Here is a 27,199-nt window from a genome sequence, read left to right as displayed (position 1 = left end):
ACCTTGACTTTTTCCACATTTTGTTACATTACAGCCTTATTCTAAAATGGATACAATTATTTTTCCCTCATTAACCTGCCCCAAAATGACAAAGCGGAAACCGGTGTTTACAATTTTTTCACACATATAAAAAACATACGTTTACATAAGTATTCAGACCCTTTGCTATGGGACTCAATTGAGCTCAGGTGCATCCTGTTTCCATTGCTCACCCTTGAGATGTTTCTACAACTTGATTGGAGTCCAACTGTGGTAAATTCAATTGACTGGACATGATTTGGAAAGGCACACACTTGTCTATATAAAGTCCCACAGTTCACAGTGCATGTCAGAGCAGAAACCAAGCCATGAGGTTGAATACATTGTCCGTAGAGCTCCGAGACGACAGGATTGCTGCAGCATTCAAGGTATCCAAGAACACCGTGGCCTCCATCCTTCTTAAATGGAACTAGGTTCTTGGGCTCTGGTCTGAGCTGGGATCAGGAATGGCTGTTTTTCTGTTTGCTCAGTGTGTGAGCTAATGAAGCCTCTGTTTGAACATGAGATAGAGAGGGATGGATGAGGAAAGAGAGGGGCTTAACTGACCTAAAAAGCTTGAAAATGGGCCGATGGTACCTCACACTGACTGACTGACGGACACTTTCTGTCACACCACATGCTTCTGTCCATATCAGGAGATCTCAGGAGGCCTCGTCATAAGCTAGCTAAAGCTTCAAGTAATGGAAAAACGGTATGCGATTCTGGTATAAGGAAATGCTCCCTCTTAATGCAGCTTCAGGGGTTGTTTCATATACAGTATTAGTCAAACGTTTGGACACACCTACTCATTCAAGGGCTTTTCTGCATTTTGACTATTTTCTACATTGTGTAACATTGTTGTTGTCTGTTCACACTGCTATGCTTTATCTTGGCCAGGTCGCAGTTGTAAATGAGAACTTGTTCTCAACTAGCCTACCTGGTGAAATAAAATAAAACAATTGTAGAATAATAGTGAAGACATCAAATGTATGAAATGACATATGGAATCATGTAGTAAACAAAAGTTATAAACAAATGAAAATATTTGATAATTTAGGTTCTTCAAAGTATCCACCCTTTGCACACTCTTGGCATTCTCTCAACCAGCTGCATGAGGTAGTCACCTGGAATGCATTTCAATTAACAGGTGTGCCTTGTTGAACGTGAAATTGTGGAATTTCTTTCCGCAATGCGTTTGAGATGGTCAGTTGTGTTGTGACAAGGTAGGGGTGGTATACAGAAGATAGCCCTATTTAGTAAAAGACCAAGTCCATATTATGACAGTCTATTACTTTAAGACATGAAGGTCAGTCAACCTGAAATGTCAAGAACTTTTAAAGTTTCTTCAAGTGCAGTCGCAAAAACGATCTAGCGCTATGATGAAACTGACTCTCATGAGGACCGCCACAGGAAAAGAAGACCCATAGTTACCTTTGCTGCCGAGGATACGTTCATTAGAGTTAACTGCACCTCAGATTGCAGCCAAAATAAATGCTTCACAGAGTTCAAGTAACATGCACATCTCAACATCAACTGTTCAAAGGCCTTCATGGTCGCATTGCTGCAAATAAACCGCTATTAAAGGACACCAATAAGACAGAGACTTCCTTTGGCCAAGAAACACGAGAAATGGACATTAGACCGGTGGACATCTGTCCTTTGGTCTAATGAGTCCAAATTTGAGATTTTTGGGTCCAATACCGTGTCTTTGTGATACGAAGTGTTGGTGAACATATGATCTCCGCATGTGTGGTTCCCACGTGAAGCATGGAGTTGTGGGGGTGCTTTGCTGGTGACGCTGTCAGTGATTTATTTAGAATTCAAGGCACATTTAACCAGCATGGCTACCACGGCATTCCGCAGCGATATGCCATCCCATCTGGTTTGCGCTTAGTGGGACTATCATTTGTTTTTCAACAGAACAATGACCCAACACACCTCCAGGCAGTGTAAGGGCTATTTGACCAAGAAGGAGAGTGATGGAGTGCTGCATCAGATGACCTGGCCTCCACAATCACACACCTCAAACCAATTGAGATGGTTAGGGATAAGTTGGACTGCAGAGTGAAGGAAAAGCAGCCAACAAGTGCTCAGCATATGTGGGAACTCCTTCAAGACGGTTGGAAAAGCATTCGTCATGAAGCTGTTTGAGAGAATGCCAAGAGTGTGCAAAGATGTCATCAAGGATCTGAAGAATCTCACATTTAAAATATATTGTGATTTAACACTTTTGGTTGCTTCATGATTCCATATGTGTTATTTCATAGTTTGATGTCTTCACTATTATTCTCCAATGTAGAAAATAGTAAAAATAAAGAAACCCCGTACCGTATATTGATTTATTTTCTACCCCTTTTAAAACCTGAGATGTTTTTCAAAACCCTCATTTACACGCTGCAAGGTTTTTCTCTTTCTCCTCCCTCTCTCTCCTCCTTCTCTCTTCTTTCTCTCTCCTCCATCTCTCTCCCTCACTCCTGCACCACTCTCATTCTCCTGGTTTTGATGTTGAATTCAAAGCACTTGCAAATGTATATTTTCTCTGGAACATTTTCTTAGCCTGCTCATGTAAAGTGTGTTGGAGGGGAATAATAATGACTGTAACCCGATGGGAATTAAATGTCTGAAGTTCAAAGCATCTTGTACATCAGAGCAGCTGTCAATCAAACACACTCTCTCAAGCTCCGGATGGGGTGGCGAGAGAGAGGATGACATGCGTGTGTGCGTGCGTGCGACAGGGAATAACAGGTTACTGGTGGTTGGTTGTGTTGGTGTATGGGGGGTGGTGTTGGATCAAAGTGACCTGGCCATGGTGCAGGGTGGAGCAGCCTGCTCCCCAGACACGCCTCCCTCCTCTCCTCTCCCCTCCCTATCCCTCTATCAGCTTTTCTTTGTGGCTGAGGCAACCTGAAAACAATGCTGGGATGGATAAGACTAGCTGCTATGACGGCACGGAGTGGCCAGGGGGCTGCCAACCCTATGTGATAGGGAATCTACTGGGCTTAGAGCAACCATACACCCACCACCCCCGCCCCAGACAACCACCACACACTACTTGTACCCCACCTATGCATGTGGTGCATCACTGGGAGGATGAGAAGCATATATTCCACACAGCATGGGCGTCAGTGAGATGGTTGTTGCAGTTTGCATCAGCACACTATGCATTTCAGATTCAGTCCAGATTCAGTTTCTCTTTCTATCTTTTTATTATCGTCCTCCTGCCTTCTCTTTCTGAGAGATGTTACTTCTATGGTGGATAAGTGAAATATACGTCCAATTGGTTCTGTTGTAAACATGTCTTTTCTTTATTCAGGTTTGATGGGAACTTCAACACCAACGTGTCCAAGACCATCTGCTGTGACAGGCTCTCCCCCACTGTCAACAGTCGAGCCTTCAACCCTGGACGGGACCTCAACTCAGGTGGGTCACCTTCTACCACTATCACTCCTTACCCCCTCACTTACCCCTTACACCTTCACTACACCCTTACCCATACCACTCCTTACCCTCCTCATTACCCCCTTACCCCTATCACTCCTTACCCCCTTACCCCTATCACTCCTTACCCCTTACTTACCACTTACCCCTACCACTCCTTACCCCCCTCACTACCCCTTACCCCTGCCACTCCTTACCCCCTCACCCCCTTACCCCTACCACTCCTTACCCTCCTCATTACCCCCTTAACCCTACCACTCCTTACCCCCTCACTACCCCCTTACCCCTACCACTCCTTACCCCCTCACTACCCCTTACCCCCTTACTACCCCCATACCCCACCACTCCTTACCCCCTCACTACCCCTTACACCCTCACTACCCCCTTACCCCTACCACTCCTTACCCTCCTCATTACCCCCTTACCCCTACCACTCCTTACCCTCCTCATTACCCCCTTACCCCTACCACTCCTTACCCCCCACTTACCCCTTACACCCTCACTACACCCTCACCCCTACCACTCCTTACCCTCCTCATTACCCCCTTACCCCTACCACTCCTTACCCCCTCACTTACCCCTTACACCTTCACTACCCCCTTACCCCTACCACTCCTTACCCCCTCACTTACCCCTACCACTCCTTACCCTCCTCATTACCCCCTTACCCCTCACTACCCCTTACCCCCTTACCCTTACCACCCTTTACGGCAACCCATATTTCTAAGAAATTCATATTCCTCACCATATGGTTACATCTTAAAAGGAAAAGGGCGTTGAACCCAGATGGAAATAATGAACTGTGCCTGTTCCACGCATTATTCGACCACTTTGTATTCTGTTTACTCCCCCCTCACTACCCCTTACCCCTACCACTCCTTACCCCCTCACTACCCCTTACCCCTACCACTCCTTACCCTCATCATTACCCCCTTACCCCTACCACTCCTTACCCTCATCATTACCCCCTTACCCCTACCACTCCTTACCCTCCTCATTACCCCCTTACCCCTACCACTCCTTACCCTCCTCACTACCCCTTACCCCTACCACTCCTTACCCTCCTCATTACCCCCTTACCCCTACCACTCCTTACCCTCCTCATTACCCCCTTACCCCTACCACTCCTTACCCCCTCACTACCCCTTACCCCTACCACTCCTTACCCTCCTCATTACCCCCTTACCCCTACCACTCCTTACCCCCTCACTACCCCCTTACCCCTACCACTCCTTACCCTCCTCATTACCCCCTTACCCCTACCACTCCTTACCCCCCACTACCCCCTTACCCCTACCACTCCTTACCCTCCTCATTACCCCCTTACCCCTATCACTCCTTACCCCCTTACTTACCCCTACCACTCCTTACCCCCTCACTACCCCTTACCCCTACCACTCCTTACCCCCTCACTACCCCTTACCCCTACCACTCCTTACCCTCATCATTACCCCCTTACCCCTACCACTCCTTACACTCCTCATTACCCCCTTACCCCTACCACTCCTTACCCTCCTCACTACCCCTTACCCCTACCACTCCTTACCCTCCTCATTACCCCCTTACCCCTACCACTCCTTACCCCCTCACTACCCCTTACCCCTACCACTCCTTACCCTCATCATTACCCCCTTACCCCTACCACTCCTTACACTCCTCATTACCCCCTTACCCCTACCACTCCTTACCCTCCTCACTACCCCTTACCCCTACCACTCCTTACCCTCCTCATTACCCCCTTACCCCTACCACTCCTTACCCTCCTCATTACCCCCTTACCCCTACCACTCCTTACCCTCCTCATTACCCCCTTACCCCTACCACTCCTTACCCCCTCACTACCCCTTACCCCCTTACTACCCCCGTACCCCACCACTCCTTACCCCCTCACTACCCCCCGTACCCCACCACTCCTTACCCCCTCACTACCCCTTACACCCTCACTACCCCCTTACCCCTACCACTCCTTACCCCCCACTTACCCCTTACACCCTCACTACCCCCTTACCCCTACCACTCCTTACCCTCCTCATTACCCCCTTACCCCTACCACTCCTTACCCCCCACTTACCCCTTACACCCTCACTACACCCTCACCCCTACCACTCCTTACCCCCTCACTTACCCCTTACACCTCTCACTACCCCCTTACCCCTACCACTCCTTACCCCCTCACTTACCCCTACCACTCCTTACCCTCCTCATTACCCCCTTACCCCTCACTACCCCTTACCCCCTTACCCTTACCACCCTTTACGGCAACCCATATTTCTAAGAAATTCATATTCCTCACCATATGGTTACATCTTAAAAGGAAAAGGGCTTTGAACCCAGATGGAAATAATGAACTGTGCCTGTTCCACGCATTATTCGACCACTTTGTATTCTGTTTACTCCCCTCCTCTCTGCCCCTTCTATTTTCCTACTCTCTCTCGCTCTCTCGCTCTCTCGCTCTCTTTTTCTCTGAGATCAAAGGAAGTATTTTGGTCTGCTTCTCCATTCAGGAACTGGATGTTTTTCTCATTCTACATTATACGGCTTTGTCGGGTCTTCTGAACTGCTGTTAGCCAATCATAATCAGATATGATGAAGTCATCATTTAACTTCTGCATCAGAACACTCCCAGTCAAAGTTCAGACAATCCACAATTCAGACAATCCCTCATCACCCTACCCCAATCCCTCTCTCCCTGACTCCACTTATCATGGCAGAATATCACTAACCCATGCCCTGACTGTACTGAAGCAGCTTGTTCCCCTACCCGTCTCTATGTCTCTCACACCCTCTCCGTCCAAATTCCAGGCCGCTCCGCCTTCGAAGCAGATTAGGGCGATACATCTTCATTCTTATTTTTCCAAAGCAGTCATCAGGAGTTCATGTTACCGCCAAGCCTCCATTCCTCAGCCCGTCTTGACCTTCAGCCTCTGCTAGCATTTATCGTCCCCAGTTTGTCTGGACCCAGTCTGAACAACCAAAGAGAAAGGAGGAGGGACAGAGAGAAGGAAGATTATCCAGAGGAGGAGAGAGTGAGAAATGACTTGGGGAGGAAGAGAAGTGAGTGAGTGAAGAAAAGGGTAGAGCGAGACGTGTCAGGTGATCTGTTTTTCCTGGACTCGTCCTTCTGGTTATTGTTTTCCTCATCTCCTTTCTGGTATCTCCTTTCTGGTATCTCCTTTCTGGTATCTCCTTTCTGGTATCTCCTTTCTGTTTTCTTTCCTCTTTTCTCTACTTTTTTGCTCTATTTTTGCTTTAATAATATATAGCATTTAGCAGATGTTTTTATCCAAAGAGAATTAGTCATGCGTGCATACATTTTACGTATGGGTGTTCCCGGGAATCGAATCCACAATCCTGTCATTACAAGCCCCATGCTCTACCAACTGAGCCAGACAACACCACCCTGTCTCTTGTCAGTCATTGTTTCATAGCCATTCCTCTTTCCACTTCCTTCTCTATGACACAACAGCTCTTTTCTCAATCTGAATTAGTTCTCACAGTGCTTCAGCCACTGGTTTGATGTGAGTGTCGTTAGTTTTCCAGCCTTGCCCAGTGGACACATTAACCCTTCTGCACATAGCCAAAGTGTTACTGAGCTTGGAATGGGGGGGGTGTGTGTGTGTGTGTGTGTGTGTGTGATTGAGTAGTGAGTACGGATGGAGGGGGTTGGGGTTAAGGCGTCAGCATGCTTTAGTTCAATCGGCGCCTAACGAGTGTGCTCACATACTCCCTTATTAAAAGGCCTTCGCTTGAAAAACAAGAAAAAAGCAGAAATAGTATTTATTGTCCATTTTGAGACGCCATAGACAGTATACACTTCCAAAAAATAGTCCGAATTAATCTAAGATAATTCAAGAAATCTGTCATTAATTTAGACGTTTTTGCTGAGGAGATCTTAGTCGTGCAAATTTACATCCTAACTAAGATGGTATGTGCAATGTTTATTAATAATGTGCATGAAAACTAGTAGTCTCTCGTTGAATGACAACAGACTTTATTGAAGAATCCTTACTGTTGACCAATCACGGACGAAGGGGCGTAGACTTGGGCTACTGACTTGGGCTTGCCTCTTCTCAAAAAATGTGTGCCCAAACAGCTGGAAATCCTTCACCGAAATCCAAAATGAACAAAAACATCACAAAACTCTTCCGAAGTGTTTCGGCTGTGAAACATGCGGATGCCTTTAGAGTAAGCAGTGGCACTTCAGCCAGTCATCTATATGGTTCTAGTGTTTTCTATACATTAGTGGCAGGATTAAGGGCTGAAACCTAGTAGATATATACAGACTCTGTTAGCCTGTTTACATGTCCAGAGATTCCCTTTTAATACTAGATGGATGGACTGGCCGAGAGTGCTTATTATGTATGGCAAGCTAGTGTGCCTCAACTCAATATGAAATACAAACGTGCCACTAAGTAGCCCATATCCCCACCAGTGTTGGTTTATAAGGGTACTGTGTTCATGTTGTTGTGGTGTTGGTCTATATAGGGTACTGTGTTCATGTTGTTGTAGTGTTGGTCTATATAGGGTACTGTGTTCATGTTGTAGTGTTGGTCTATATAGGGTACTGTGTTCATGTTGTTGTAGTGTTGGTCTATATAGGGTACTGTGTTCATGTTGTAGTGTTGGTCTATATAGGGTACTGTGTTCATGTTGTTGTAGTGTTGGTCTATATAGGGTACTGTGTTCATGTTGTTGTAGTGTTGGTCTATATAGGGTACTGTGTTCATGTTGTTGTAGTGTTGGTCTATATAGGGTACTGTGTTCATGTTGTTGTAGTGTTGGTCTATATAGGGTACTGTGTTCATGTTGTAGTGTTGGTCTATATAGGGTACTGTGTTCATGTTGTTGTAGTGTTGGTCTATATAGGGTACTGTGTTCATGTTGTAGTGTTGGTCTATATAGGGTACTGTGTTCATGTTGTGGTGTTGGTTTATATAGGGTACTGTGTTCATGTTGTATTGTTGGTCTATATAGGGTACTGTGTTCGTGTTGTAGTGTTGGTCTGTATAGGGTACTGTGTTCATTTTGTAGTGTTGGTCTATATAGGGTACTGTGTTCTTGTTGTAGTGTTGGTCTATATAGGGTACTGTGTTCATGTTGTAGTGTTGGTCTGTATAGGGTACTGTGTTCATGTTGTATTGTTGATCTATATAGGGTACTGTGTTCATGTTGTAGTGTTGGTCTGTATAGGGTACTGTGTTCATGTTGTATTGTTGATCTATATAGGGTACTGTGTTCATGTTGTAGTGTTGGTCTATATAGGGTACTGTGTTCGTGTTGTAGTGTTGGTCTATATAGGGTACTGTGTTCGTGTTGTAGTGTTGGTCTGTATAGGGTACTGTGTTCATTTTGTAGTGTTGGTCTATATAGGGTACTGTGTTCTTGTTGTAGTGTTGGTCTATATAGGGTACTGTGTTCATGTTGTAGTGTTGGTCTGTATAGGGTACTGTGTTCATGTTGTATTGTTGATCTATATAGGGTACTGTGTTCATGTTGTAGTGTTGGTCTGTATAGGGTACTGTGTTCATGTTGTATTGTTGATCTATATAGGGTACTGTGTTCATGTTGTAGTGTTGGTCTGTATAGGGTACTGTGTTCATGTTGTATTGTTGATCTATATAGGGTACTGTGTTCATGTTGTAGTGTTGGTCTATATAGGGTACTGTGTTCATGTTGTTGTAGTGTTGGTCTATATAGGGTACTGTGTTCATGTTGTAGTGTTGATCAATATAGGGTACTGTGTTCATGTTGTGGTGTTGGTCTATATAGGGTACTGTGTTCATGTTGTTGTAGTGTTGGTCTATATAGGGTACTGTGTTCTAGAGGGCTGCTGGTTTGTTGGGTATTGTGTTAGGAAATAGTGAGTAGATTGGGTCAGCATGTGGGCAGTGGGGTAATAAAGTGTAGTATAAATACAGTAGAGTACACAGACTGACGGGTAAACAAATACTTTTTGAGCAAAGTGTTTTTTTTTTTAGACAAACTTCAAGGAATAGGTCATTCTAGGAGTTTGTCTGATGGGAATCTGTGATGTCATCAGACTCCCCCTTGCTTGAGGACCAATACAGGAGCAACGGAGAACAAACTAGGAAAGTCCCCCCCCCACTTGTGCTCTGTCATGACCTACCTGGACCACTTATTGAGATGTGCCATTTTTTCAGGAAATCGGGTGTTAAATGAGGTGAAAAGAGACTGGAGTGGCATTTTAAATGCTGTCATCATGTGTGCTGTTATCCATCTTCAGGGCCCTACTTTGTTATCGAGGAGCAAGACACACACATACCAAGACATCGTAACACTTTTTGGCACTGGTTGAGGAATCTGGTGTCCCTCCCCCTCTCTTTTGTCTGTTTCATGTGAATGCCTGTTTGTGTTCCTCTGTTGTTGTGCTCTGCCAGACAGGAAGCTGCAGGGTTTGTGATCTGATCTCTCTGAAGATTCTCTTGACTTCTCTGACCCAATAAAAGTCTGTTTGTTTAGGCAGCTAATTTGATCCTGTTCCCTGGCAGATGCTGCTGCTTGATCAGCCTGCAATGCAGTAATATAACAAACCAGTAAACAAGATACTTCTCTTGAAAGTCACATTTTTGTTGATACTCTGAGAAAGTTTGGCTTAAGTTGAGACTTATTAAAATACACGATTTATACGAAAGTATGTGTACACCCCTTCAAATGAGTGGATGTGGCTATTTCAGCCACACCTGTGTCTGACAGGTATAAAACGAATTGAGCACACAGACAGGCAATCTCCATAGATAAAACAGGAGCTTCATGAAATGGGTTTCCATGGCTGAGAAGCCGCACACAAGCCTAAGATCATGCGCAATGCCAAGCGTTGACTGGAGTGGTGTAAAGCTTGCCGCCATTGGACGGAGTGGAAACATGTTCTCTGGAGTGATGAATCACACTTCACCATCTGGCAGTTTGACGGACTAATTTTGGTTTAGCGGATGCCCAGAGAACGCTACCTGCCCCAATGCATAGTACCGACTGTAAAGGTTGGTGGAGAAGGAATAATTGTCTTGGACTGTTTTTCATGGTTCAGGCCCCTTAGTTCCAGTGAAGGAAAATCTTAACACTACAGTATACAATGACATTCTAGACGATTCTGTGCTTCCAACTTTGTGGCAACAGTTTGGGGAAAGCCCTTTCCTGTTTCAGTCTGACAATGCCCCCGTGCACAAAGCGAGGTGCATACAGAAATTGTTTGTCAATCGGCCTACATCAGTACCCGACCTCACTAATTGAAGCAAGTCCCCGCAGCAATGTTCCAACATCTAGTGGAAAGCCTTCCCAGAAGAATGGAGGCTGTTAAATCAGCAAAGTAGGGACCAACTCCATGTTAATGCATATGATTCTGGAATGAGATGTTTGACAAGCAGGTGTCCACATATTTTTGGTCATGTAGTGTAGATGTACAGTGTGCCGTTGACAACATTAGGCCAACTAAGAGCCCACAGTTACACTTAAGTGAAACGATTAGAACCATGTTAGTAATACAGCAGAATGAACAGTTTAATCTGACATCCAGTCTGACACAGTCATATAGGTAATGGGATTTTATGCCAGGCCTTACATTAGTATTAGTAGTATTATTCTCATGTAAGCTAACTCTCACTCTTCACACACAGACTAGAGGAGACTAGGTTAACCCTTTTAAAGTCTCGCTCTGACAGGCGTCTGACCAGTGTCTGACAGGTGTCTGAGAGCACAGAACACTCTCTGTGTTTCATAATACTTCATCACCCAGAATCCATCAGAATTTAAACGGTATCAACCCTACCTCTCTCGCTCTTTGTCTCTCTCGCTCTGTTGCTCTTGCTTACTCGCCCTCTCTCTCTAATATTAATCCTACCTACGGTTTGTAATACTGACATGTCTCATCCTCTCCTCTGTAGTGTTGGCAGATAACCTGAAGTCCAACCCGGGCATCAAGTGGCAGTACTTCAGCTCAGAGGAGGGCATCTTCACTGTGTTCCCCGCCCACAAGTTCCACTGCAAGGGCAACTACGAGCACCGCAGCAGGTACAGTACTAAATTACTAAAATGTTACACTTCCAGACCAGCAATACAATCACACACCATCACCTAAATTAACAGTACAATCAACTAGCCCTAAACGCATGGGCAAGAATGGAGAAATTATTGTTACATAAATCATCAACCAATCAAATGTATTTATAAAGCCGTTCTTACATCAGCTGATGTCAAAAAGTGCTGTACAGAAACCCAGCCTAAAACCGCAAACAGCAAGCAATGCAGGTGTAGAAGCACGGTTGCTAGGAAAAACTCCCTAGAAAGGCCAAAACCTAAGAAGAAACCTAGAGAGGAACCAGGCTATTATAACAGAACATGGCCAAGATGTTCAAATGTTCATAGATGACAGCAGGGTCAAATAATAATAATCACAGTGGTTGTTGAGGGTACAGGTCAGCACCTCAGGATTAAATGCTGTCACTGGAGAGTTGAAAACAGCAGGTCTGGGACAGGTAGCATGGCCGGGGAACAGGTTAGGATTCCATAGCCGCAGGCAGAACAGTTGAAACTGGAGCAGCAGCACGGCCACTTGCACAATTGGTGGCTGACTAAATACTTTTTTGCCCCACTGTATATATATATATAGTTAAATGTATCACTTTCTTTTTATATATATACAGTGGGGCAAAAAAGTATTTAGTCAGCCACCAATTGTGCAAGTTCTCCCACTTAAAAGGATGAGAGAGGCCTGTAATTTTCATCATAGGTACACTTCAACTAGTTGAAGTGTACCTATGATGAAAATTACATGCCTCATCTTTTTAAGTGGGAGAACTTGCACAATTGGTGGCTGACTAAATACTTTTTTGCCCCACTGAATGCCCTACTAGCATCACTACTCTGGACAGTTCTGACTTAGAATGTGACTATAAATACCTAGGTGTCTGGTTAGACTGTAAACTCTCTTTCCAGACTCACATTAAGCATCTCCAATCCAAAATTAAATCTAGAATCCTACCGATACTCGTCTTCGGCGATGTAATTTACAAAATAGCCTCCAACACTCTACTCAGACTACATCCAATTTGCTATCACAGTGCCATCCATTTTGTCACCAAAGCCCCATATACAACCCTCCACTGCGACCTGTATGCTCTCGTTGGCTGGCCTTCACTATATATTCGCCAAACCCACTGGCTCCAGGTCATCTAAGTCTTTGTTAGGTAAAGCCCCACCTTTTCAGCTCACTGGTCACCGTAGCACGTGCTCCAGCAGGTATATTTCACTGGTGATACCCAAAGCCAACCTTTGGCCGCCTTTCCTTCCAGATCTCTGCTGCCAATGACTGGAACGAATTGCAAAAATTGCTTAAGCTGGAGACTTATCTATATTATCTACCTTCTCCGCTGTGCAATCCGGTTTCCAAGCCGGACATGGGTGCACCTCAGCCACGCTCAAGGTAATAAACAATATCATAACCGCCATTGATAAAAGACAGTACTGTGCAGCCGTCTTCATCGACCTGGCCAAGGCTTTCGACTTTGTTAAGCACCATATTCTTATCGGCAGACTCAGTAGCCTCGGTTTTTCTAATGACTGCCTTGCCTGGTTCACCAACTACGTTGCAGATCGAGTTCAGTGTGTCAAATCGGAGGGCATGTTGTCCGGTCCTCTGGCAGTCTCTATGGGGGTACCACATGGTTCAATTCTCGGGCCGACTCTTTTCTCAGTATATATCAATGATGTTGCTCTTGCTGCGGGCGATTCCCTGATCCACCTCTACGCAGACGACACCATTCTGGATACTTCTGGCCCTTCCTTGGACACTGCGCTATCTGACCTCCAAACGAGCTTCAATGCCATACAACATTCCTCCCGTGGCCTCCAACTGCTCTTAAATGCTAGTAAAACCAAATGCATGCTTTTCAACCGTTCGCTGCCCGCACCCACCCACCCGACTAGCATCACCACCCTGGACGGTTCCGACTTAGAATATGTGGACATCTATAAATACCTTGGTGTCTGGCTAGACTGTAAACTCTCCTTCCAGACTCATATTAAACATCTCCAATCCGATATCAAATCTAGAATCGGCTTTCTATTCCGCAACAAAGCCTCCTTCAATCACGCCGCCAAACTGCCCTAGTGAAACTCACTATCCTACCGATCCTCGACTTCGGCGATGTCATCTACAAAATAGCTTCCAATACTCAGCAAACTAGATGCAGTTTATCATAGTGCCATCCATTTTGTTACTAAAACACCTTATACCACCCACCACTGCGACCTGTATGCTCTAGTCGGCTGGCCCTTGCTACATATTCGTCGCCAGACCCACTGGCTCCAGGTCTTCTATAAGTCCATGCTAGGTAAAACTCTGCCTTATCTCAGTTCACTGGTCACGATAACAACACCCACCCGTAGCACGCGCTCCAGCAGGTATATCTCACTGATTATCCCCAAAGCCAACACGTCATTCGGCCGCATGTCCTTCCAGTTCTCTGCTGCCTGTGACTGGAACGAATTGCAAAAATCGCTGAAGTTGGAGACTTTTATTTCCCTCGCCAACTTTAAACATCTGCTATCTGAGCAGTTAACCGATCGCTGCAGCTGTACATAGCCCATCTGTAAATAGCCCACCTTATCCCCATAATGTTATTTTTTGGTAGCTTTTTTGCACCCCAGTATCTCTACTTGCACAACTATCACTCCAGTGTTAATGTGAAATTTTAATTTTTTCGCCTCTATGGTCTATTTATTACCTTAACTCCCTAATCTTACTACATTTACACACACTGTACATAGACCTTTTCTATTGTGTTATTGACTGTACATTTGTTTATCCCATGTGCAACCCTGTGCTGTTGTTTTTGTCGCTTTGCTTTATCTTGGCCAGGTCGCAGTTGTAAATGAGAACTTGTTCTCAACTGGCCTACCTGGGTAAATAAAGGGTAAATAAAAATACAACCTGCGCTTATAACTTCAAATTATTTTTCAAAAAGATGAGGATGTTTCCTTGGAGGTCAGGCAATGTAATTATGTCCATGAGAACAAAACATCACATCTGTAATTTTAGTCCCGTCCGAATCTGCCATGCAGTGGTGATTTTAGCATGTAAATCTCTTTGGGGCAAACCCCAAATTATTTTTAGTTGCATGCCAGCAAAGCCACCACACAACACTAAACAATACATGAATTCGATTATAACAGTAACAAATGGTGCCCACAAAATGTTCGGGCCTTCATAAAGCTGTCACAACAGCAGAGTCCCAACAGAAGTCCCAAACCTCACCACTGCTCCACCGGGCTATTCAGCCTCATTTACTGCCTTAAAAAACATAGCTGATATGGATGACTTGCTTAAACAAATGTGTTTTCTACGGTCAATTGAGAACTATGGCATAACGGGACGACGAGCTTATGAGGCAATCTGTCATTTTTTGATTAAGACAGTAATGAGCGAGCTAGGACACGTAGTCGATATAACTATTTGTTTAGCACTTTTGAAATGTACAGAGACTTAATTCAGAACATGGACCGTTTTTACAGTATTCTCCCTGTACACCAAGTCAGAACTGTAGGATAAATGAAGGGGGCATATAAGCAGAAAATGAAAGCTCTTACAATATTCAATGATTACATTTTTCTAAAACAGTCTATAGGCTAGAATTGCACCACCAAGTCAGAACAGTTGGCTAAATTATGAGGGGGGAAAGGGACCAAATGTATCCGGGTGAGGCAGCTTACTACACAACATACACCTAGTATTACTTTCTTAGCTACTGTGTACATAAACTTATCAAAAAATAACGTCCTCACACTGTCAACTGCGTTTATTTTCAGCAAACTTAACATGTGTAAATATTTGTATGAACATAACAAGATTCAACAACTGAGACATAAACTGAACAAGTTCCACAGACATGTGACTATCAGAAATTGAATAATGTGTCCCTGAACAAAGGGGAGGTCAAAATCGAAAGTAATAGTCAGTATCTGGTGTGGCCACCAGCTGCATTAAGTGCTGCAGTGCATCTGCTCCTCATGGACTGCACCAGATTTGCCAGTTCTTGCTGTGAGATGTTCCCCTGGAGTTCCTGGACATTTCTGGGGGGAATGGCCCTAGCCCTCACCCTCTAATCCAACAGGTACCCAGACGTGCTCAATGGGATTGAGATCCGGGCTCTTTGCTGGCCATTGCAGGACACTGACATTCCTGTCTTGCAGGATATCACGCACAGAACGAGCAGTATGGCTGGTGGCATTGTCATGCTGGAGGGTCATGTCAGGATGAGCCTGCAGGAAGGGTACCACACGAGGGAGGGGTCCGTCATGGTCTGTCGACGATAAACGCGAGTCTGACCGTCACCCCTGGTGAGACAAAACCACGACTCATCACAGAAGAGCACTTTTTGCCAGTCCTGTCTGGTCCAGCGGCGGTGGGTTTGTGCCCATATGCGACGTGATGTCTGATGAGGACCTGCCTTGAAACACGCCCTCAGTGTCTGTCCGCAATAGGCTGAGAGAGGCTGAACTGAGGGCGTGTTGTAATGGAGGGATTGTGCGTTCCTGGTGTAACTCTGGCAGTTGTCGTCCTGTACCTGTCCCGCAGGTGTGATGTTCGGATGTACCGATCCTGTGCAGTTATTGTTACACATGGTCTGCCACTGCGAGGACAATCAGCTGTCCGTCCTGTCTCCATGTGGCGCTGTCTTAGGTGTCTCACAGTACGGACATTGAATTTTTTTGCCCTGGCCACATCTGCAGTCCTCATGCCTCCTTGCAACATGCCTAAGGCACGTTCACGCAGATGAGCAGGGACCCTGGGCATCTTTCTTTTGGTATTTTTCAGAGTCAGTAGAAAGGCCTCTCTTGTGTCCTAAGTTATAACTGTGACCTTATTTGCCTACCGTTTGTAAGCTGTTAGTGTCTTAACGACCGTTCCACAGGTGCATGTTCATTAATTGTTTATGGTTCATTGAACAAGCATGGGAAACAGTGTTTAAACCCTTTACAATGAAGATCTGTGAAGTTATTTGGATTTTTACGAATTGACGTTTATTTTGTTGCTGAGTTTATCTACCTGGCATATTACATCAATTATACAACAGCATATAAGACATTTTTGTAATCACCTTGTTGTGCTGTGCTCACTTGAACAGGAAGGTGGCGCGGCGGTCCTTCATGGGCAAAGTTTGTTATCAAAGTCTGGCATTCTCTAGATTTATGGTGCTTTCAAGACAACTGGGAACTCTGAAAAAAACAAGGACAAATCATGATGACATCAGTGATCTTCAGGTCGGAGCTCTAGAAAGAGGCCCGAGTTCCCGACTTGGAATTCCGAGTTGGATAACCGTTAAAAACACATTTTTCCAGTCGTTGCTTGTTTTCTCCCCCCCCCCAAGTTCCCAGTTGTATTGAACTGAAGCCCGAGATTTCCGATACGTTTTATCTATAATTTCTCTTCATTTGACAAGGATTGAAAAGGATTTGCCAGTTGATTGTCGACTTGATTCATGATGATGATGACTGCTAGCTAAGATTTTGAAAGTATAATATTGACATGATCAGTCCAATCAAAGCTGCTGTAGATATAACGTGATTTGATGTCATTTTGTCTGTGGCCAATGCCCTTGAGTCTTCTTGGAAGGGCACTTCTATTGTAACTCTATGGCAGCACACAAGGGGCTAGAATTTTCGAGCTCTACCTGTAGATTTTGTGGTGATGTAGTGTCCCCATGAGTGACAGAACACTGAGCCTATCACGGCGCAACTAGAGAACATTACCAACCCCTACACTCCGTATTTTCCACTGGGTGCCTCACCACCACAGAAAGCACTGAGCTAGGCTGAAACAACTGCATTTTGGAGCTGCCTTACTCAAGAAAGCAAAAAAGAGACCATGTTTGAATGCAGCTTTATTAACTTGTTTTCTTTGTCGTTTTATTTATACATTGTTTGTAAACTGATATGTGACATGTATTAATGCTAAAATAACATGCAAAACAGGCAAAACAATTATAAAATATATAGTTTTAGCTGAGCTGGTGGTCTGCCCCACCTACCCTGAATGGCGGGTCGCCACTGCTGCCTTGTCAGTAATTTTTACATGGCAGGAGAACAACAATTCCAGACAGAATAACCCACTGTCCTCTGATAATACTAGTCCCGTGCGAATTGACATCCCTGTGTTTTGAGAGAAATAGGTGTTGCTCGCGGTTTGCGCAAGAAAACAATAACTGATTGGATACATTTGAAATTTGAAGTGCATAAGCTATATATGAATGGCCTACATGTAGCCCATCAACTTCCACAGTGAATGCTTTTGTTTATATATTTTGTACTTATTAATTGAATATTGCCAAATGCATCAGTAAAACATATTGAGCCGATTTAATGCAACCCTTGCTGTTAATAGATCGCAAAGCAGCATACAACTGACCTACATGTTTGGAAATAATAAGTATGTTTTCTCATCTATAGCCTTAAATGCATCTCAAGTGTAATTGCGCTGTTTAGCTCACATCTGAATGCTGGGGAGCATTTAGGACGTACTGCGGGTCACTACAACATCCTAATGAATATGATCACACTTCCTCAATTCAAATATTATGGTCACACTATACCAAAGATGTTTTGGTCTAGTGTCGCCATGATACATGTTGAAATACTGTATCTTCACGCCTAGAATAAAAACCTCCAGGTTTCTGTCGTAACTGCCAAAGAATTACAGGGGGCAGTTTGGAAAAAACTAATCCCGACCGAATCGTCCTCTGGATTAACGGACATAGAGTTATAATTAACTAATCAACGTTCTCTAGTAATACTAGTCCCGTGCGAATAGGTCTTTGGTCTCATGCATGCGGTGCATACGTGCCACGTTAATAGAGCAAGGGTTAAGGGTTGAGGGAATGTTTTTCCTAAACAGGTGAGGGATTTTGGAAACAGAACTTTTCAGTCAGAAATGGCTGTGATTATGTTGCAGCTTCAGCAACATGGACAGACAGATAAACACTGATGTTCTGTGGTGGTTGCTACAGTAGGGAGGAGAGAGAGACAACGGGTGCTTGTCACACACTCACTGTCTTTCTGTTTTTACACAGCGCAGCAAGTCTGAGCACGGCCCGGCACAATCAAATCAATTGCTGGTCGTATTCCCTCTAATAATTTGTGTGTCTTAATTATTTAATCAAATAGTGTGCTTAAAGCATCAGACAAGCTCAGTAAAAATAGTTGATTTGATTAAAACACATAGGATCTGTCAATATATGGATAAATACACATTTAACATTTTTTTCAATCAATTGGTTGTAAGAACAGACGACTCTTGGTCGACCAAGATGTTTTTTAGTCTGGGACAGCCTTTGTGTACTCATCACATGTCTGCGTGTGGGTCCTCGCAGGCCAGTGTACGTGACGGCAGTGCGGCCCCAGTCCAAACACATCGTGGTGATAATCGACCACGGAGTGACCATTACAGAAACACAGCTCCAGATTGCCAGAGATGCTGCCCTCGTCGTCCTCAACTCTATAGATGAACACGACAAGGTGAGGAGCTCTGCTCTGATTACCCAGCCCTTACTCCCCTCCCTGTAGCCCAATTCCCCAGCCTTTCTGAAACTGATGACCTCTGACACCATCCATGTTCTAGATATAACCACCCGTTCTCTCCCTCTGAAGCTAAAACAGATTGTGCATATGCCCCGTGATTACAATCCCAAAGTGGTTGTTTATGTTGTGTTTGTATGTAATGCGCACTTGTGTCTGTGCATGTCCTCTTCACCAGGTCTCGATCCTGTCCTCAGCGGAGGCTGTGCGCTCCTGTTCTCTGGACCAGTGCTATAAGAGCTTCCTGTCTCCTGCCACCAGCGAGACCAAGAGGAAGATGAGCGCCTTCATCACCAACCTCAAGGCCTCTGACAGCCCTACCCAGCATGCACTGGGCTTCCAGAAGGCCTTCCAGCTCCTCAGGAACACCAGCAACGCCACCCGGAAACTCACCAGTAAGAACAGGAAACTATGGGAAATGCAGTCCTTACGGGCCACTGATGCTACAGGCTTGTTCTATAGCAGAGGTATTCAACTCTTACCCTACGAGGTCCGGAGCCTGCTGGTTACTGTTCTACCTGATAATTAATTGCATCCACCTGGAGTCCCAGGTCTAAATCAGTCCCTGATTAGAGGGGAATCACCCACCTGGAGTCCCAGGTCTAAATCAGTCCCTGATTAGAGGGGAAGAATGTATTAAAGCAGTGGAGCTGACTTCCAGGTCCAGCTTTGCGTTTGAGGGTTCCATAGGGAATGCCGATTTGTCAGTTATGTGGCAATGAATGTGACTCAAGAGGTGGAGGACTTGTGAGATGAAGGATTTATGACCAAGGATTTGTTTCTGATCTCTCTGTGCTTGTGTGTTCCTGTCAGACACAGACATGGTGATCGTCTACCTGTCGTCTGGCATCACGTCCCGAGACGCATCGGAGCATGAGAAGAGAGACACCCTCCGTGTGGTCAAAGAGGAGAACCGCCACCTCAACAACTCCGTCATGATCCTCACCTACGCCCTCATGAATGGTAGGAACCACCCACCACACACAGTTTGTTTATGATCGTAATCACCCTCCACCACACACATTGTTCAGAAATCACATTGAGTCACTCCATCACGAGAAAAGGAAATGCCTTGGTGGTGGCTGGTAGTGGCATTAGTATGTTTATAATGTCAATACAAATCCAATATGTTTTGTAATGTGATTGATGGTGTATCGATCCTGATTAGTAGTGGAATGTGTGTGTTATGGGTACTGCTGCTGGACCTACCCAGCCACCGGGATGAGGGAGGGGTGGGTGAATGGGGCCAGTGCAGACTGGAGAGGTGCTCAGGAACATCAAAGGCTTTTTGTTTTCTCCTGTGTGTCTGTTATGTCTCCACCTCCCCCTCTCTATTGGCCCTCTTCACCTGTCTCCCCTCCCTCCTCCCCTTCTCCTCATCCTTCGCTCCATGTCCTACACAGAGACCCCTTCACAGTACATGCCTTAGCCTGGAATTAGCACAAATCATGTTCATTAGGAGATTAAAATGAGGGACAACTGAGAGCGCCTTAGTCTAAAGACATCAAAGGGTAGTGCGTGACAAAGACAGCCGGGGGCCGCTTGTTTAAAAGGGGCCATGATGAAAAGGATTCAGAAATATGTAATCATCTTGAGTTGATTAGCATAGCACCCAGAAAGCTTTTGTTGTGTAACACATTGTGAGAAATGCATAGAGCTGTGTGTGTGTGCCAGGTGTAAGCTGATGATTGTTAAAGGTGACCAGTGATCTTTTCTCTCACATCAACTCTGATGTTTGAACTAAGCATGTTTGTCTGTGTCTGTTTTTTGATGAAATGCTAGAACTAGAAGGGCCAAATGGTTGGAGAGTGAAATCTTCAGCTATGGACTGTATTTCCAAACCATCTAGACTTCCCCCTGGTCTGTGACTGTCTAATACTTCCCAGTCCCACCTGCCTGATTTGTGAACCACGAACAAACTCAATCCATCTAAAATACCTTATCAGACATAAAAAACAGGAGATTGATTTAAAGATATACTTTAACAGTAACCTGTAAATCCCCCACAGAATAATTGATTTGACAGAGAATATCATTGGCCAAATGTTCATCTATGGCCATTCCAACTATGACCTCTGCTGTCCAGTTTGAGCAGAGCTGTATCCACACGTACCAGGCTGTATGGACTTCTTTCACCTCCTGTTGACTCACTCCTGTCAATAGTGCAACATTCTCATGTGTGCAGCATCCTATTATTATCAGACAAGGCCCTAAGTATTAAGGCTTGACTTGATCCCCATTAATCCATTAAGCCCTGTCTTAATGCCAAATGTGCCCAGTGACAGCTGTCTGGGCAGCCATGTTGGAGAGATCATTCTAGGGTGTCCTCTGTTATAAAGTCAATGAATATTACAGAGGACATTTTCTTACATTGATATCAGTACATCGAAGGACCTCAAATCTATGTGTCTGTTCTATGCTGCTCTGCTCTCTTTATGTCGCTCTGCTCTACGACGGTACTTTATGTCGCTCTGCTCTGCCCTGCTTTGTGCCGCTCTGCTCTGCCCTGCTTTGTGCCGCTCTGCACTGTGCTGCTCTGCCCTGCTTTGTGCCGCTCTGCACTGTGCTGCTCTGCCCTGCTTTGTGCTGCTCTGCACTGTGCCGCTCTGCCCTGCTTTGTGCTGCTCTGCACTGTGCTGCTCTGCACTGTGCTGCTCTGCCCTGCTTTGTGCCGCTCTGCACTGTACTGCTCTGCCCTGCTTTGTGCCACTGTGCCGCTCTGCCCTGCTTTGTGCCGCTCTGCCCTGCTTTGTGCCACTGTGCCGCTCTGCCCTGCTTTGTGCCGCTCTGCCCTGCTTTGTGCCGCTCTGCCCTGCTTTGTGCCGCTCTGCCCTGCCCTGTGCCGCTCTGCCCTGCCCTGTGCCGCTCTGCCCTGCCCTGTGCCGCTCTGCCCTGCCCTGTGCCGCTCTGCCCTGCCCTGTGCCGCTCTGCCCTGCCCTGTGCCGCTCTGCCCTGCCCTGTGCCGCTCTGCCCTGCCCTGTGCCGCTCTGCCCTGCCCTGTGCCGCTCTGCCCTGCCCTGTGCCGCTCTGCCCTGCCCTGTGCCGCTCTGCCCTGCCCTGTGCCGCTCTGCCCTGCCCTGTGCCGCTCTGCCCTGCCCTGTGCCGCCCTGCCCCGCCCTGTGCCGCCCTGCCCCGCCCTGTGCCGCTCTGCCCCGCCCTGTGCCGCTCTGCCCCGCCCTGTGCCGCTCTGCCCCGCCCTGTGCCGCTCTGCCCCGCCCTGTGCCGCTCTGCCCCGCTTTGTGCCGTTCTGCTTTGTGCCGCTCTGCTCTGTGCCGCTCTGCTCTACGCTGCTCTGCGGTTCTCAAGGCTGCTCTATGCGGTTCTCAAGGCTGCTCTATGCAGCTCTGCTCTGCTCTATGCAGCTCTGCGGTTCTCAAGGCTGCTCTATGCAGCTCTGCTCTATGCAGCTCTGCGGTTCTCAACGCTGCTCTATGCGGTTCTCAAGGCTGCTCTATGCTGCTCTACTCTACGCTGCTCTGCGGTTCTCTACGCTGCTCGACGATGCTTGACATTGCTCTATGCAGCTCTGCGGTTCTCAAGGCTGCTCTATGCTGCTCTGCTCTATGCAGCTCTGCGGTTCTCAACGCTGCTCTATGCAGCTCTGCGGTTCTCAACGCTGCTCTATGCAGCTCTGCGGTTCTCAACACTGCTCTATGCAGCTCTGCGGTTCTCTACGCTGCTCTATGCAGCTCTGCGGTTCTCAACGCTGCTCTATGCAGCTCTGCGGTTCTCAACGCTGCTCTATGCAGCTCTGCGGTTCTCAACGCTGCTCTATGCAGCTCTGCGGTTCTCAACGCTGCTCTATGCAGCTCTGCGGTTCTCTACGCTGCTCTATGCAGCTCTGCGGTTCTCTACGCTGCTCGACGATGCTTGACATTGTTCTATGCTGCTCTACGCTGCTCTGCGGTTCTCTACGCTGCTCGACGATGCTTGACATTGCTCTATGCTCCTCTGCGGTTCTCTACGCTGCGCGACGATGCTTGACATTGTTCTATGCTGCTCTACGCTGCTCTGCAGGTCTCTACGCGACGATGCTTGACATGGCTCTATGCTGCTCTGCGGTTCTCTACGCGACGATGCTTGACATTGCTCTATGCTGCTCTACTCTACGCTGCTCTGCGGTTCTCTATGCGACGATGCTTGACATTGCTCTATGCAGCTCTGCGGTTCTCTACGCTGCGCGACGATGCTTGACATTGCTCTATGCAGCTCTGCGGTTCTCTACGCTGCGCGACGATGCTTGACATTGCTCTATGCTGCTCTGCGGTTCTCTACGCTGCGCGACGATGCTTGACATTGCTCTATGCTGCTCTGCGGTTCTCTACGCTGCGCGACGATGCTTGACATTGCTCTATGCTGCTCTGCGGTTCTCTACGCTGCGCGACGATGCTTGACATTGTTCTATGCAGCTCTGCGGTTCTCTACGCTGCGCGACGATGCTTGACATTGCTCTATGCAGCTCTGCGGTTCTCAGCGCTGCTCGACGATGATTGACTTTGCTCTATGCAGCGCTACTCTACGCTTCTCGGTGCACCGGTCACCACGATGGGGAGTGTCATTACCTTTATATTGTCTTGTGTTGTGTCAATATACAACAAACCTACATGATGCGGTCAAATATATTATCACTCTTGCACTACTAATGGTGCAGCATGTTCTGGTTACTCTTTTAAAAACTGTCTCAATTGCTATTTTTCTATAGGCACCTGCAACTTACCACAGGTGGCATATATTACACTTGCCGAGAATCACTTGCTTCCAACTAGGGCTGTGGCGGTCACAAAATGTTGCCAGCCGGTGATTGTCAAACAAATAACTGTTGGTCTCACGGTAATTTACCATTACATGGTCAGGTCTATAGAAGCATGATATGAAGAAAATGTAGTCTATTTCAGAAGAACAGAATAGCATACTCTGAGTTGTCCTTTTCTTAGTTCCTGATCTGTCTATGCCAAATGGCTGTGGGCTACACTAGTTCAATTCAGCAGACAAGATTTGCTTAAAATTCCGTGGCTTTATTTTATAGTATGAAGAATACAATTGAACAAAGCTGAATAAAATAGAAAGGATATTTTCTCCAAACATGGGGCTATTCTGTGCTGAGCGGTAGGCAGTCCTAAATGTTTTTAATTGAGTTATTATTGTAACTTTAGTTCTAAAAACATTGCGCTAAATGTTTAGATTTTTTTATACATTGTAAGGCTGCATGATGCTTTGTTTTTTTGCGCAGTCTGTAAACACTTCATCAGTCTCTCATTCACAATTTGACAAGCACTTGATAATGCCTAGAATTTCACAACGGCATCCCCTTTGTGTGGCTGTAATGCACCCTAAAAAAATCTAGGCCGTTTGCGGTGCTGAACACTCCATGTGATCGGGTCTTTCTTACAGGCTATAAGTGAAGACAGACACATCGGGGACACAACTGTGCGTCCTTATCCAATTCCGAGGTGCATATTGAAGATATTTGAAGAACTGTCCATTTACTTTTCTTAAGCCAACAAGATGAGTAGGGCTAACGATCAGCAAAAGCACTATGTCAATCTACTATACCCCATAGTACAAAGGTCGACATATTCTATTCTGTGTGAGAAATACATTTTCCAAACATAGTCTGGGACAGTTGTGGAATGCGATAGATCCCAAATTAATACAAGCACTAGCGAATTTTTTTTAACGCAATGTGGCTGATGCAACAAATCAGAACATTTGGCTTAAAATGTTGATAAACTATTAGGCTATTTCTTCACATTATAAACGCAGCAATGCGCACATGGTAGTAGGCAATAAGCGTGAATGTTCCATTAGCTGGAAAACACCATTATCAAAAGTTACCGCAAATGTGATTATGCATGTGATGCTTTTATTATAAAGTTGCATTTTTATGCTGAAAATGACCTTCCCCACACACACACTTCCCCACACAAACTCAAGCGCAGCTTATGTATGCCAGTTAGGCTCTACACCCTGTGTAAAGCGGATTAATGTGCATCATTTTAAGAAGTTATTTGGCCACTTTAGTGGCAATACAGACCTTATTAAAGCATAGGCCTATGGTCTAGGCTACATCAGGAGTGCAATTATGATTCACAAAAAGTCACACAAAAAACTATTTGTTTCATATGCTGGGCATCATTCAGTGATAGGCTAATATTGTCACCCATCAGACTATTCTTAAATTTGATCTTGTCTTTACATATACTAAATAATATATGTGTGACATTTACTTTGATTTAGAAACGACCATTATCATGCACCTGTATTGAGACGGGCAGGGGGAAATACATGTCATCTATGCACTTAAATAGCGAATGGAGTATGCTATTCCCCGTGGTTTATTTTCATGCCAGCCAGGTAGGCTATGTAAATATAAGCAATGTGCTTAATATTAGGAAAGTTGAGAAATAAATATAGTATGCCTACCCTATAGAAAGCTGATCCTCCTCTTTTTAGTAGAGGCCATCACTCTGTCCTCTCGCGCAATTGCATAGTGTATTGAAATATTGCGCAACATGAGCTCATGGGCTTTCATGAAGTGTTTGATTAGATACCTTTTGCATTGATGTCAGAGGGATTAGAGGGAAATAGAGTGCTGAATACCAGGCATTTAGCAAGTTTGGTAGGCTACTAATGACCAGCAGCAGCATCAACTTGGAGAAGCCTAATTACTGTGACTAAACGTGAACCTAGGTTACGTTGAATTTGACTGCCTTCATGACTCGTGACCACTGGTGCGGTGGTAATACGGTCACCACAACAGCCCTACTTCCATCCAAATCAAATTACATTTAGATTAATTTAACCAGGCCATTTTTCCACTTTGAAGTGAAAAATCTCAATGTGTACGTTTTTATTTTGTATTTTTGGGTGTCCTGTGTCCTGTGCATCAAACAAATACATGTGTGAACACAGTTTTTGAAATTGTCAACTTATTTTACAAGAAATAGTGAATCGTTCAATGGTTCCAATATATTTGAACGCATCTGCAAAACATCTGTAAAACATCTGTTGCTCTCTTCTTCCTCAACAGAGGGCGTGACGGGTCTGAAGGAGCTAGCGTTCCTGCGTGACCTAGCGGAGCAGAACTCTTTGAAGTACGGCGTCCCGGACCGCTCGGCACTCCCCGTGGTGAAGGGGAGCATGATGGTCCTGAATCAGCTCAGTAACCTGGAGACCACCGTGGGACGCTTCTACATCAACCTGCCCAACCGCATGATAGACCTGTCCTGCTTCAGCCTGCCCTACCAGGACCCCATGGGAGACGGTGGGTTTAGACACAGATCTAGGACCAGTTGGTCTGTTCTAGTCATTATGGTTAAGGCTAGAGCTGAGGTACAGTGATCTGATCCTAAATCAGTGGTAACGAATAGATGATAGAGCTTCAACATGCCCTACCAGGACCACAGGACCAGTTCCTAACAATTGGTCCTGGGGTCATGGCTGTTAAAATTTGGGGGGGATTATAGTTGGGACCTAACAACTGGTCTGGGACCAGTTCTGCTCTTATGTCCACATCACGTTTAAGGTTAGTACTAATGTACACTAAGCCGCTAAACCTAAAGTGGTAAAAAAAATATTATAAACTGGATCTGATTGATTTGGGCTCTTGGTGATCAATCAGAGTCATGTAAAACTATCTGTCCTCTCCCTGCAGGTTTCATCATGACGGTGAGCCGGCCCTGTTACTTTGGCAACCTGTTGCTGGGTGTGGTTGGGGTGGACGTGAACCTAGCCTACATTCTAGAGGACGTCACCTACTACCAGGATTCCTTGGCCTCCTACACCTTCCTCATAGACAACAAAGGTACACCTTATACTAACCCTAAAACCCTACACACTAACCCTAATGCTGGCCTCCTACACCTTCCTCATAGACAACAAAGGTGTGTCCAACACCTCCACACTTACCCTAACCCTGCACTCTCCTTGAGGACAACAACTCCTATGCGAAAGTCTTGTCTCAGCCTTTTAGTTCTTCTGTTATTAGTGCTCTCCTCTCCAGTCCAGGCACATTAGTGCTCTCCAGTCCAGGCACATTCGTGCTCTCCTCTCCAGTCCAGGCACATTCGTGCTCTCCTCTCCAGTCCAGGCACATTCGTGCTCTCCTCTCCAGTCCAGGCACATTAGTGCTCTCCTCTCCAGTCCAGGCACATTAGTG

General features: G+C 45.7%; 1 protein-coding gene across 2 annotated transcripts in view; it reads left to right on the top strand.

Moving 5' to 3' along the window:
* The window catches only part of cachd1 (cache domain containing 1), a 136,726-nt gene that overhangs the window by 78,651 nt on the left and 30,876 nt on the right, over positions 1-27,199 (top strand). For both annotated transcript variants that reach the window (XM_042322371.1, XM_042322370.1), the window contains exons 4-10: positions 3,332-3,438; positions 11,355-11,481; positions 18,837-18,981; positions 19,220-19,436; positions 19,855-20,004; positions 26,072-26,305; positions 26,696-26,845. In XM_042322371.1, the coding sequence (XP_042178305.1) occupies positions 3,332-3,438; positions 11,355-11,481; positions 18,837-18,981; positions 19,220-19,436; positions 19,855-20,004; positions 26,072-26,305; positions 26,696-26,845 (1,130 nt within the window). The remainder of the gene's footprint in view (positions 1-3,331; positions 3,439-11,354; positions 11,482-18,836; positions 18,982-19,219; positions 19,437-19,854; positions 20,005-26,071; positions 26,306-26,695; positions 26,846-27,199) is intronic.

Source organism: Oncorhynchus tshawytscha, linkage group LG05 (genome assembly GCF_018296145.1).
Source record: "Oncorhynchus tshawytscha isolate Ot180627B linkage group LG05, Otsh_v2.0, whole genome shotgun sequence".
NCBI classification, from domain to species: Eukaryota; Metazoa; Chordata; class Actinopteri; order Salmoniformes; family Salmonidae; genus Oncorhynchus; species Oncorhynchus tshawytscha.
The sequence above is the reverse complement of the archived record's forward strand: the minus strand, read 5'-3'. Positions and strand labels throughout refer to the sequence as shown.